The sequence below is a fragment of the Lycorma delicatula genome, chromosome 1 (genome assembly GCF_047948215.1).
Source record: "Lycorma delicatula isolate Av1 chromosome 1, ASM4794821v1, whole genome shotgun sequence".
NCBI lineage: Eukaryota > Metazoa > Arthropoda > Insecta > Hemiptera > Fulgoridae > Lycorma > Lycorma delicatula.
Genome location: NC_134455.1, coordinates 224,650,552 through 224,663,825, shown reverse-complemented (window position 1 = coordinate 224,663,825; position 13,274 = coordinate 224,650,552). Strand labels below are relative to the sequence as shown.

The window sequence follows — 13,274 nt, the reverse complement described above, 5'->3', positions numbered from 1 at the left end:
GATAGAATCATCATTGATGATGAAACATGGATCCATCATTACGAGCCGAAGAATAAATGGCAGAGTATGGAATGGAAACATCCAAATTCACCCTGCAAAAAAAAGTTCAAGACCCAACCATCCGCAGGAAAACTGATGCTTACGGTTTTTTGGGACTCACAAGGCGCAAAAAACTAGAGCCTTTCTTCATAATACTAGAGCATTATGAGGAAAGGGGCATGGCAATAAACAGTGTGCGTTACAGTGAGATGCTTACTGCCAAGCTGAAGCCTGCAATTCGAAACAAATGCTGAGGACTGCTGTCGTTTGTTTATCAAGAGAATAATTGAAACAATAAGCTATCATTGCATTTGTGAAAATCCATCTTCTTTATATATATAAATATATCCGAAAAAATAGTGTAAACAAATATGATCACTGTAAGTTTGCCTAAAGAGATGTATCCTAAAAATAATACACCGTTAAATACATACAAACCATGAGCAGGAGTTTAGAAGAGTTTAGTTTTAAGTAGATATATAGTAATAAAGTTACTTTTTTATATGTAGAGTATTTTACAGTCTACAAAAAAACCCTTTAATCATGAGATGATTAAAAATGCTTTGTGCAAGTTTCAATTCTAATGACGATAGCATCATAAAAAATTATTTTGGTATCAATTAGGAACCTAAAGAAGAAAGTGAAAAATTGACAAATACTGTACCTAATATAAGATATAGCAGATACTGGTCAGTATTATTGTGTAGAAGCATAAACCCTAGGAGATCAGTCTAAGGACCATTTGGAGAACTTTGAAATGTGAACAATGAGATGAATGTCTCAAGACCTCATGGGCAAAACATTTTATGAATGAAAATTTACACATAAATTCCTTTGGAATATCTATACTGTACATCTAAATCCTATACTGTACATTTTAAATGTACAGTATAGGAAAGGCTTGGACAGAGAAATGATATTGACTGAAGAACGTAAAAGCCTGTATAAATGTGGTGATGTACACTCTCCAAGGATGGGTCAAGATATAAAGGGATTTGCTACATGTAGTAAATTTTCAGTAACTGGAAGACTGCACACTAAGTGGTGAACCAGAATATCAAAAACTGAAAAATACTCTGCTCTGGTTAAATTACTGAACTTATTTATTAATAAGTCCCATTGTTGGGACTTATGTTCCAACAATACCAGTTAAATAACGAAAAGAAAATTAATAACCATACTGTCAAATAAGTGGTTTAACTATTTTCAGTGAAAGGAAACGTACAGAGAAAATGACAAATATTGAACTGTAAAAAATATGTTATTTATTTTTTTAAATTTATTTCACAACTGCAAATGTTATTTTTAAAATCTTATTTGATCAAAATTAATTTATTTTATATAAAAACAGTAATGACACATTTCGATAAGTGTGAAATAACTGATTCTGTTAAAAAATTAGTGAAATAAATTATAATAGAATGGAAAATCAAATGTCAAATTAGTAAGGGATAATAAACTCACCCTATTGTATGTTTATTTAAAATGGGTAACAAGCTATTCTAAATTTTTTAAGAGAGTTAATACTTTTTTGTTCTCATTTTATACATAATACCGTAATTAGATGATTTACACTAATGCAGCTATAAATTACAGAGCTGAAAAAGCTAAAACTACCAATAACTTTGTTCATGATGACAGAAATTTATAAGAAAGACACTCATTATTTAATAAAAAATTCTACACTTTGTGGACAAATGGTCACAGAATCCCACGGTTATATAACTTTTCACAGATGTACCTAACTCAAAAAGTATTTTGCAGAAATTAAAAAATTCTTAAACCATTTTTGACTCACTACAAATGACATAATAAGCAATGACACATTTTTACCCTGTAAAATAGTAATCCAATCTGAACAAAAACTAGTCTTCTGGAAGAGACCATAACATTTTAATGAGAGAATTACAGGGCATATTCTTTTGGAATGCAGTGCTCAGTTAAACTTTTTGCAATGCAAGAATAAACTACATCCTTAACAAAAGAAACAAGATATGTTAAAAAAAATACTGATACAGATTCCTTTTTAATAGAATGCACTTAATCTAACCTATTTTTAAAACCATGTAAACACCAACCCAACTTACATAAAAAGTTATAATAAAAGGATAAATTACACAAAACAATTAAAAAAATAAACTATTTTTTATTGTAAAAATTTTTAATAAATACAATAGAAAGTTTTTATCATACAATTAAAAAAAAGAATCTAACTGCTAAATACTACAAACAATAAAACAAATTCATAAAGACAATGTATATTTTATCATCATTTATAATAGTGAGATATTTACTGTGTATTTACAACTGGTGATATTTTTTAAAAGTATCTTATAAGTTAATTATTTTAATAGAATCATAATTTAAAAATAATTAGTTATTACAAAAATATTAAATTAAAGTAACAAAACTTATTTTTTAAGATTTATTTTTACATTCAGAGGGATAAAAAAAATGCCAAAAAAATAAAGGATAATGTAATTACTATCCAATAAAAATGGTGTCAAAACACTGCAGAAAAACGTTTCCATGAATCAGTTTATATACAAAATATCAAATATAGTCACTTTATTTATTATTAGATGTGCAGTCTTCATCATCGGTATAATACTTTTAATCTGTAAAAAAAAGTGGAACTAAATGAAAAATATATATGCTAATAAGTTACATGATATAACTAGACGAGTGAAGCTGAACTTAGATCAAACCCAGCAAAATGAATGGTTCTCTGGTACACTGCAAAAGAGAAATATGTGACAATTTAAAAATGTAAAATTTTATACACTACCTTTTAATTATCACACCAATATATAAGTAAAGAATACAGTAAATTACATGTAAATGAGATGGTTATACTTTTTACAAATGAAAAATCTGTAGATTATTATTGTTATAATTACTATGTACCCATTGTACAAGTATTATGAGGACATTACAAAAACAATAATGCATTTTAGCCAATTTTGGAGCTCCTTAGTGATGCAATTATATATTTTCAGCACTTTTCCTAGCATTAGTTAAAGCTGAAGAATACCACAAAAACTGTGTATAAATAAAATAATTTAGGTAATTATGCAATTAACATCAACTGTCAGTGGCATTAGTCATTGGCTCCCAGATGAACAAAGTCAAATAACTTAAGGTATGAAAAGTAGATGAATGCGAGAATGTGCATTTACACGCCACTGGTGGCACTGCTGATAGGTTGGAATCTAGCTGTAAAATCCTGCCAAATCTCTTAGCACCTAAGTGCTGAAAAATGAACTGAAAGGCAAACAAAGTAGAAAATCCTTGTTTAAAATTAGATAAAACAGTATATTTTAAAAATATAATTTTTTAAGATTAAAATACATTTCTACCCGTTCATACTTTTTTGAAATATGATGATGTACACAATATGTGGTGGAAATATTATGTGGCACATTCAGAAAAGAAGATAAAAAAGAATAGGTTTATAAAAAAATTATTATTATTTACTTTTATTATAACAAATGGACACATTTTGGAATGGTATTCACTTTCCAAATGTGTCTCATGAATGTAAATATACAAATTAGATGACCTCCCTTGAATACATATAATTTTATAGGCAAAGCCCAATCCCACTTCCACATCCAATGTACTACATTATTTGTAAAATGTCTGACAAGTAGCAAATAGAACTATATTCTTAAGAGGTTGGTACTCTCAGTTCATGAGTGTCTCATGAAAGTAAATAAACACAACAGATGATCTCCCTTCAACAAATATAATTTAATAGGCAAAGCTCAATCCCATTTCCACATACAGTGTACATTATTTGTAAATATCTGAGAACTAGCAAATGGGACCATATTCATGAGAGGTTGACACTCTCTACTTACCTCACATCTTGAGGAATATTTCACTTTAGATCCACTATGTATATGCTAAAAATATATAACCACACTTCTATAACAAATAATATATTCCATTACATATTATAAAAAATGTTTAAAAAAACGCGTGTGCACACACACACACGCACACATTTTTATGCCCATCAAGATTTCAAATTTATACTAAAATAATGGACCAACAAAATATTAGTGTAGTTTACACATGAGGAACAAGTCTATCAATAAGCTTCTACTGCTTGCTTAGTAGCTTCAATTCAATCCTAATCCCCTTCATTCGTAGTAATTTACACTTAAGATATTTTAACTTCTATGTAGGAATTCAAGATGCCACAATGTTTTTCCACCACTTAAGTTATTTGTATCAGTAGTGAATGAAGGGAATGGCAGAATTCCAAAAATAATGCGAGATGCTAATGGATCATCCAGTTGTAACTATTTTATGAGATGATTATTATAGTGTCACTAGCAAAATCAGATATCAGGTCTGGTACTTGTAATTAGACACAGGCATAAAAAAACAGAAAAAATATGTAACAAAAACATTAATAACCTCAAATAAAATATGTGAATTTGAGGTAGAAATGTATTTGATGCGAAATATAATAGAAATGTTAGAGATAAAATCAAACTAACGCATTAATACTTAATTTGAATTAATATAGATGAGTTTTTAACCCTTTATTTTTCAGTAGTTCACATAGGAGACAATTTAAATTCAAATATAACAAACATATGTAAGCAGATGAAAATGTATTGATGAAAAATGTTTATTTAAACCCTGATTTGATTCACTTTTACAATACAACCATTCGTAATAACTTTCTGCACTGACAACAAAATACTGGTAAAAATTAATTTGTATTAAAAACTTAAAAAGAAATTTGTAGTAAATTAAGAAGTTAAGCATAAAAAAAACTTGGCAACAATTTTATTTGTGATAGGAATTACAGTTCTTTGTAGTCAATGAAAGCAGAAGTTTATTACACTGATTTATAGTTTGTTTTATTTTAGCAATACAACAGACCTTGTAGATTACTGTTATATGTACACATGTATTTATGTTTTGTAGTATCAAAAGAATTGATGGTGTAATCAATTTTATTGCCTTTTTTTTTGTGGAAAACAGAACTGAAGGATTGTGTTGAGATTTAATTAGGTAGCTAAATTAACTGAAATTTGATTAAACACAAGGCATTAATAAAAATAAGAAAAACTGCAGTAATATTTTACTAGACAGAACAATATAAAATTTCTAGCTCCATCTGTATTTATTCCAGCTAATAGATAAACTGCAGATCTGGTGTTACATACAACATTCATTATAAGAAAGTTAAGAATTTTAAAAGACACTGACATCAATTCTTTTAGGAAATAGAGAAATGAGGCAAAAACAAAAAATGTTAAAACCAAAATATAAAACAATTCTTGTAAAATTAGGATATTTATCTTCTGAAAGGTTTAAATTTCTTCCCATTTTTTAAATAGAGTTATTTCAATAAAAATTTAACATCAAACTGGATTTAATACTGAGAAAATGGGAGTAAAAAAATAAAACAAGAAAAATCTAAAAGTAAATTCTAGGCACAAAAAAGCAACATTATGAGAGAAGGGAGAAAATAAAACAAAAAAACATATTAATGAGGTGAATAAGGAAACAGCAGGTTAAAGAAACATCTAAAACTAAAACTAGAAACAATAAAATGAGGAATTAAAACAGAACATAGAACAATAACACATATTGAACATAAACTTGATTTTATAGAAATCAAATTAAAAAATTAGCTATACAAAAGTAATACATTCTTATCATATCACTGCTTCATTTTTATATTTTACCCAAGAAAAATCATTACTGACTGTGTACCTGGAAAATATGCAGATATTACTTAAATAAAATTATAAGCTTGTAGAAATCTTAGTTTTAGAATTAATTTTAGCAAAGATTTGTAATCCTTCTCCAAGATGAGTAATTGGAATTTCTTATAATTAAATGAACATCCCTGGCCAACAGGAATCATCCCTGGATTGAGGATAGGAAAAAATTAGAATAAATAATTCCAGGTAGCAGCAATATCCCCTGAGCTGTGGGGAGGGCAGACCTAAAGAGTATCACATAAGAATATTATTTTTCAGATTGGCTGAAAGTAATTGAAATCTGATTAAACCCAAGACTGATCAAAATAAGAAAAACTGCATTAATATTTTACTAAACAACAATATATGATTTCTCCCTCCATATGTATTTATTTCAGCTAATTGAAAACTGCAGACTTGGTGTTACATGTGAGGTCTGTAAATAAAGTAATGAGATTGGTTCAGAAAAACTTTTTATTTGCAATCCAATTATGCATGGACTCGTATCACTTTCGAAGTAGTTCCCTTGGGAAGCCATGCAACACTACAAATGGTTTTCCCACTCTTCACAGTAGTGTTGGAACTCAGAAACCATAATATCCTTCAGATGGTCAGTTATATTTTTTTTTGTTTTCCATTGTTCCAAAATGGTGTCCTTTGAGGTGTCAGGAACAGAAAAACCTCGCAGGGACTCAAGTCAGTTGAGTAAGTATGGTAATGTTTTTCTTTGCCAAAAACTCATTAATTGAGAGTGCAGTGTGACAAGATGCATTGTCATGATGCAGCATCCAGTTGTCTTTGATGGCTGGTCTCACATGGGCAACTGTTTTCTGCAGTCTTTCAAGAATTTCTCGGTAAATAAATTGATTTATAGTCTGTCCTGCAGGCAAAAACTCCTTATTGACTATCAAAGAAACAAATTATCATGGTTTTGATTTCTGATTTGCTCATTTTTGCTTTTTTGGGACATGATGAGTTTGAAGTGTGCCACTCTTGCTCTAGTGTTTTGTTGCTGGGTTGTACTCAAATATCCAAGATTCATCACCAGTAATAACATTTTTTTAGAAAATTAGGATCAGTTTCAATTTGCCCTAGAAGATCACAGCACACTTCGACTCCGTTTTTCTGTTCAACAGTGAGGTTTTATGGGGCCAATTTTTATAAACTTTTTTCATGTCCAATTCATTTCTCAAAATTTTATGGGCTGTGATATAGTTCAAATTTAATTGTTCTGCAATCATTCTGAGTTAATCGGTGGTTGTACTGTATCAAGTCTCTGGTTTGCTCAACATTGTCATTTTTTGACATTAACAGTCTTCCAGAGCGTGGATCATCAGTAACTGATTCCCGGCCATCTGAAAATGCTTATACCAGCTAAAAACTTAGGCTTATGACAGAGCATCATCTCCATACACCCTTTTCAATTTTTAAAAAGTTTTAGTAGCATTCTCACAGAGTATAACACAAAACTTGATTGCACAACATTACTCATAATTAGTATCACTCGTTTTTGTAACGCACAACAAAAACTTGTTTCACAAAAAGTTTATTTACGTTTCACGGGACAACAACAGACTAAAAATATTAATAACTAATATAAATCAAGTGTTCATATAACCACATGTTTACTAGTAACTTTACAGTTGCCACTTTGGCTGCCAAAAAAAACTAGTCTCATTACTTTATTTACAGACCTCATACAACACTATATTAAAATTATTAACTTTAAAAGAAACTGATATCAATTCTTTTAGGGAATACAGAAATGTATTCTCTAAAATAATTCTCAACAACAAACTTTAAGTTTACTTCACAGATTTTAATATTTACACAGCTGATAGGAATGGAAAACTGCAGCTGTATTCTGCACGGAAGTTTTTTCTTATTCCTTTGTTTTAAAAAATCAATATGATAGCATACTCTTAAGTAAAGTGACAGTAGAATAGTCCCCCAAGAGAATCTCTGTATAGGACTCCTCAAGAGAAGGTTGGGAAGTATAAAAAAACATGGCATAGTTCAAATTGTTAGAACAAATGTTAAAATCTAAAATAAGAATAAGAGATTAGAAATGGAAAAGTTACAAATAGACAGATACGAAAACATGCAAAATGGAAAAGTACTGGAAGTAAAAGAAAAAAGATGCCAATCAGTGAAGCAATTTATTGTGGTCCTATGGGTTGCAGTGTAAATTTAAAAAAATTAATAAGAACTGCTGACGTAAGATAGATATCAAAAACAGACTGTCATAAGCAAGGAGAGTTTTCATGAAGAAAGGAAGTTGACTAATGTAAAATATGGATCTACGAATAGGGCATTCTTAAAAATAAGTCTTGTAGAATAGTAAATGAGCATTTTAGAATAGGAAAAACAGTACAGATTGCTAAATATGTCGAACTATCATAATGGCTGTGCGATGGTTTAAATCAATATATGCAAGATAAAAAACTATCTTTTTAAAATTTACTTTTACTAAGGGCACCCATCAAAATTCAGTTTTAATGGTAGTGTTAGTTTTTATAGAGAAAAATTTTATTGTTTTTCCATAGATTTAACAAAATAATCACAACAGTATTTTGATTTTAAAAATATCTAAGTATATATTATTTTTGTAGTATAATCAAACTGACCTCCCTGTAAGTTACATACTAAAAATCTTTTTCACATCTTCTTTAAATTTAACTCAAGAAACGGGATCAGTGAACACTGAAATATGCTGTTGCTGTTCGGGTATATTATTTTATTACCTTTAAATAATGTGTAGAAGAAGAATAAAATACAAAATTTTTATTTGCTTATTCTCCCACTAGTAACTACAGACCTATGTCCAGTTACAGTTAACTTATTACTTTTTTTTTTTGATAAAAGATTAATTCTGTAGTATGTGAAAAATGGTATGCCTGACTGGGTTTCAAATCCAGAACCTGGGTGAAAGGCAGTCTACCACTCCACCATGGAGATAGTCAGAGTGACAGAAGTACAGTAAGAACAATATGTTTAAAACAAGAGTAGAAAAATTAAAACAATCAGAAGTTGTGGCAGATTTATCTAACCTAAGACATCTTTGACGTACCACATTAATTATACAAAAAGATGGAAGTGTAGGTTTACAGTGTGGTGCTGCAATAATAGATAGCATCACGTTTGGGAATAATCTTTAAAACATTAAATGAAAATATTTATCTGCTTACAGATGTGAAAAATAAATTTTATGAATATAACACCTAAATGAACAACTTTTAAATAGATTACAGGTACAAAAAAATCTGAAATCTTGATTAACAAATCTTTCAATTCTGAAAGTGCTGCAAAAATTGTTTACAATAAATACAATATATTATAAAAGAAAACTAAGGTAATAAAATACAGTCGAACAAGCTAAGACAAACATTGAGGGCAATTGTCTCACCTTTATATATTACCATAAATCTAAATATATTTTATTTTAATATAGCACAAGACATATACCAAATGAACAATGTACTCAAAAGGATTCAAATGATTACATAAATTACAAAAATACTGTACGATTCCAAGTTTAAAATTATTATTACATGGTTTTAAATCAAGGGATACACAAAACATCTAATAAAAAGGAACCAGCTATTTTTATTAGGTGGAACAGATAAATATTTCAAATGAAAAAAAGGAATAAAAGAAGTAAACTGTGTGCAACTATTCTGTACAAAAATTGAATGGTAGCAACACTTTGCAAGTATGATCAGTGGAAATGTTCTGTAATTAATAAGAAAGTCAAGCTGACTAACTATTTTAATAATAAAACAAACTTTTTTATAAAAATTTACTTTAGTCAATATAGTTGACAAAGTGGTAGAAGGTGAGATTCTTCAGCTAATTTTAGGCCTTCAATTGTTTTTAATTTATACAAGTAATTCACCAAGCTCCAAACAACACTAATCATGTATGCTGATGACACAATAGCATTAATCAATCATGATAGTTTATCCTTACAAGTTAATTTTCAAAAAGATCCAGATAATATGATTTACTATTTTTGTCAAATGACATTACTTACACAAAAATGTCAAATACAAATCACCATTTTAATTATACAAATGGCACATGCTTCTTATTCTATTTCTGATGTAATAAATCAGTCAAACACTACCTTCTCTGTCTAAGTGCAGACGAATTTCTTAATTGAGAATACTAATGATAAAAAAATAACAGAGTAAGGCTTTCTATATTATGCTTAGTCTCCATAAAGATTAAAACAATTCTTCAAATAGGTAACCATACCATATTTTTAAGTAAATTGTGTCGTTTCAAGGGCAGAATGTTAATTTGTTTGTAATAAAGTAATAACTTTTATTTTAACTATATTTATATATATATATTCTTAAGTTAAAACTGATTGACCAAAATGAAACATATATATATTAAAATGACAAAACTTGGCATGATGTAACAAAATAAGTAGCCCCCACAAAACAAAGTGATGCAGGATAACATTTGAGTATTTCTATTGCGAATTTAAACATCTAATAAGTTTACTGAAATTGGAATATATTTTCAATATTATGCAATTATATGTAAGCAAGAAATTATAAATCCAAATTGCACCTGTCACAGATTACTATACACTAAAAACTAAATTTTATACACTTTTTTGGTAGTAACTTGGAAAAAACCAAAGAATAACAAAAACTTCACTTTGTAATAGTTTATATATATTGCTACAAAAATCAAACTCAAAGATATTCAAATTTTGACTGCATTTTTACACTTACAAAAAAATGGTGTTTCTAAAGTTTTTGAGTCTTAAAACTAAAACTTATAAACTAATAATCAGGCACTAATATAAATGAAAAAGTACTTACTCTAATTATATCATTCTCATACTTCTTTGAAATCAATAAAATTTAACAACTGATTCAGAACATCCATTGAACTAAAGTTAACATCTTTAATATAATCTTTAAAATAAACTGCTATACGATATATACTTTGCTTAACTGAAAATTTTAAAGCATTTTTCATCTGTATATCAACCAAGTCTAATTTATTGGATTTTTTAATAAAAATACTTTGTTTTTGCAGTTTATCGAGACTGTTCTTCAAATGTAAAAAAGAATCAATAGTTTTAGAAAGATCTTTTTGAGCAACACCAAAAGCATCTTCTTTAAGAGATTTACAAGTTAAGAATGATAAACTTTCCACTGCCCAAATCACAGGGTGACTTTGAAATAAAAGATGTTTTATTTTAGGTTCACTCAATTCACCAAAGAAATATGCAATGACTGGTTTCTTACAGAAAGCTTGCACTTTATCATTTAACCATTTTTGATAAACTTTAATTAACCTTTCATACGATTCCTGCAAAGTTGTTGCAGGTGAACTCTCACTATCTCTATTAATTTTAACTGAAAGATTTCTCAATCGATATGAATGCTGATAACAATGATGATCGGAAATTTGAGGCTTTGTGAAATCTTGATAACTTTCATCCTCATCAACTTGAGAAACACCTATACATTTATCAAGTTCTTCAGTAAATTTGTCAATAACTTTGAAACATTCATTTGATATTGCATTCCATGAATGGGGATGACCACCAGGCTGACTAAGAGTAAATAACTCTGCTCGTCTTTGAGAGTCAAATTCAGAAAGTAGAGCCAAATCCAAAAAACCAAGATGTTGAATTATAGGCACATCAAATTTGGCTAATGCATCTTGCAAAAATAAAAACTGTTTATTTGCTGATGGAAGTAAATACGTTGTGATTGGAAAGTACGCTCTCTCAGTTAAATGGATGTTGAACAAAATCACCATTATATCCAGCATTAACAGGTACATGGCAGTAAATAACCACAAAAAAATCATAAGTTCTTGATCAAATAAAGTAAATAATGTATCAAGTAAGTAATGAGGCGGATAAAAATCTGCAAATGAACAGAAATATGATCTCGGTGTATTCCCTTTAAAATAATACAGCATACAGAAAAGGAAGCTTGGAACTATTGCTTTAATCGTAGAGTTTTTTAAACAAGAAAAAAATGCTGCTTGCATTCTAATAAATTTGTGCTGTTGAACTGGAGGGAAATTCAATGTCCTCGACTGGAAAATATAATCAGTAATAAATGTGTAAAATCCAATCCAAATGCCTCCCAATACTAAGAAGAATTTCTTTTCATTTAGACAAATACCATCATAGAAATTCAGTTCTCCGCTAGTGCATCTAACCGATATTGAGTTTATACGGTCATTTGATAGAGAAGAGTATACAAATGAAACTGTAAAACCAAGTAAAATATGCACAAACAAAGCAGCCATGTTCTGGTAAGAAAACAAGCTGATTAAAATAAGATATCTCTGACTAATAAAGTGAGCTTTCGGTGGCTTTAAATAGTCTCTGCTGCATATGATACCTTGGAAAAAAATTACAACAGCAAGTGGTATTATATAGAAGCACTTCGAAGAGAATAGTGAATGAAAGGGTGCTAAGAAACCATCAAAATTCCAAACGTCTATAGTCGTGATAATAATAAACAAACACAAAAACATAAATTGAAACAATATGCTCCAACTAACAGCTGCTGTCATTCTCCAAACATGCATATCTTTGGTACTGAACTCCATTTTTAATGCAACACTAGCGATATTTGAGGTTAAGCAAGGAATTCAATTCCTTGTTATTCTAACTTTCAAAAAAATAAAATCCAAATTTTACTTAGAAGGAAAAATAAATTCATAAAACATAGTAAAAAGACATATAAAACAAACATTAAATATAGGAGAAAAAGTCGTACATTTCTGCACTAATAACACAACCCTCCTTCCCGCCACAAAAACGCACGCGAAACCTCGTACTGAGGTTATAAACTTCAACTAGGTCTTACCACTAGCGCTACTTTGGTAGATTTAGTATTCTTTCCTATATTCACTATATCAATGTTTCGCAAACTTTTCACATTACAGAATACTTTTTTTTTTAGTTTTAACATTTTTAAGAAACACATTTGAGTTTTTAGTTATAATACATGATAACATAGTTACATTAGATAAAATAAACATTTATTCCAATTTTTATATCATACCTATAAAGCAAATATTTTACAAAAATGAAACATAAAAATAATTAAATAAAGCAAATAATATGAAAAAAGATTAAAACATTTTTTTTATTTTTCTATAGCTTCGAAGCGTTAGATTCTTCGAATTACAAACTCTTTAAATGTCAGACAGAAACTGAATTCTTATATCAGATGCAGCATCAAGTCGGTTTCTATATTTGGATTCTATTGCACAGTAATGTAAAAATACTGCCTCACACAAATATGTTGTCGCAAAAGGGAGTAAAATATGAGTAGCTCGTTTTATTAAGTTTGGATATTCTTCTGACATATATTATCCAAAATTCATTTAACAGTAGTTCTTTAAATATTTGTTTTATGCCGAAATCAGCTGTTCTCATATCTACCGGCTTAGCTGTCATCGTAAAAGGATTTGGAATCCAAGAATTGGTTTCCTGGCACTGTGGGATTA

The 13,274-nt window shown here is 29.0% G+C and overlaps 1 protein-coding gene across 1 annotated transcript; it reads right to left on the bottom strand.

Annotated features, from left to right (window-relative positions):
• Positions 1 to 2,165: 2,165 nt before the first annotated feature.
• On the bottom strand, positions 2,166 to 12,603 carry Ndc1 (Nuclear division cycle 1). The gene is made up of 2 exons (XM_075373611.1): positions 10,610 to 12,603; positions 2,166 to 2,657 (listed from the first exon to the last, which is right to left on the bottom strand). The coding sequence occupies exon 1, from the start codon at positions 12,366 to 12,368 to the stop codon at positions 10,626 to 10,628; it is 1,743 nt and encodes a 580-aa protein (XP_075229726.1). The 5' UTR covers positions 12,369 to 12,603; the 3' UTR covers positions 2,166 to 2,657; positions 10,610 to 10,625.
• Positions 12,604 to 13,274: the final 671 nt, after the last annotated feature.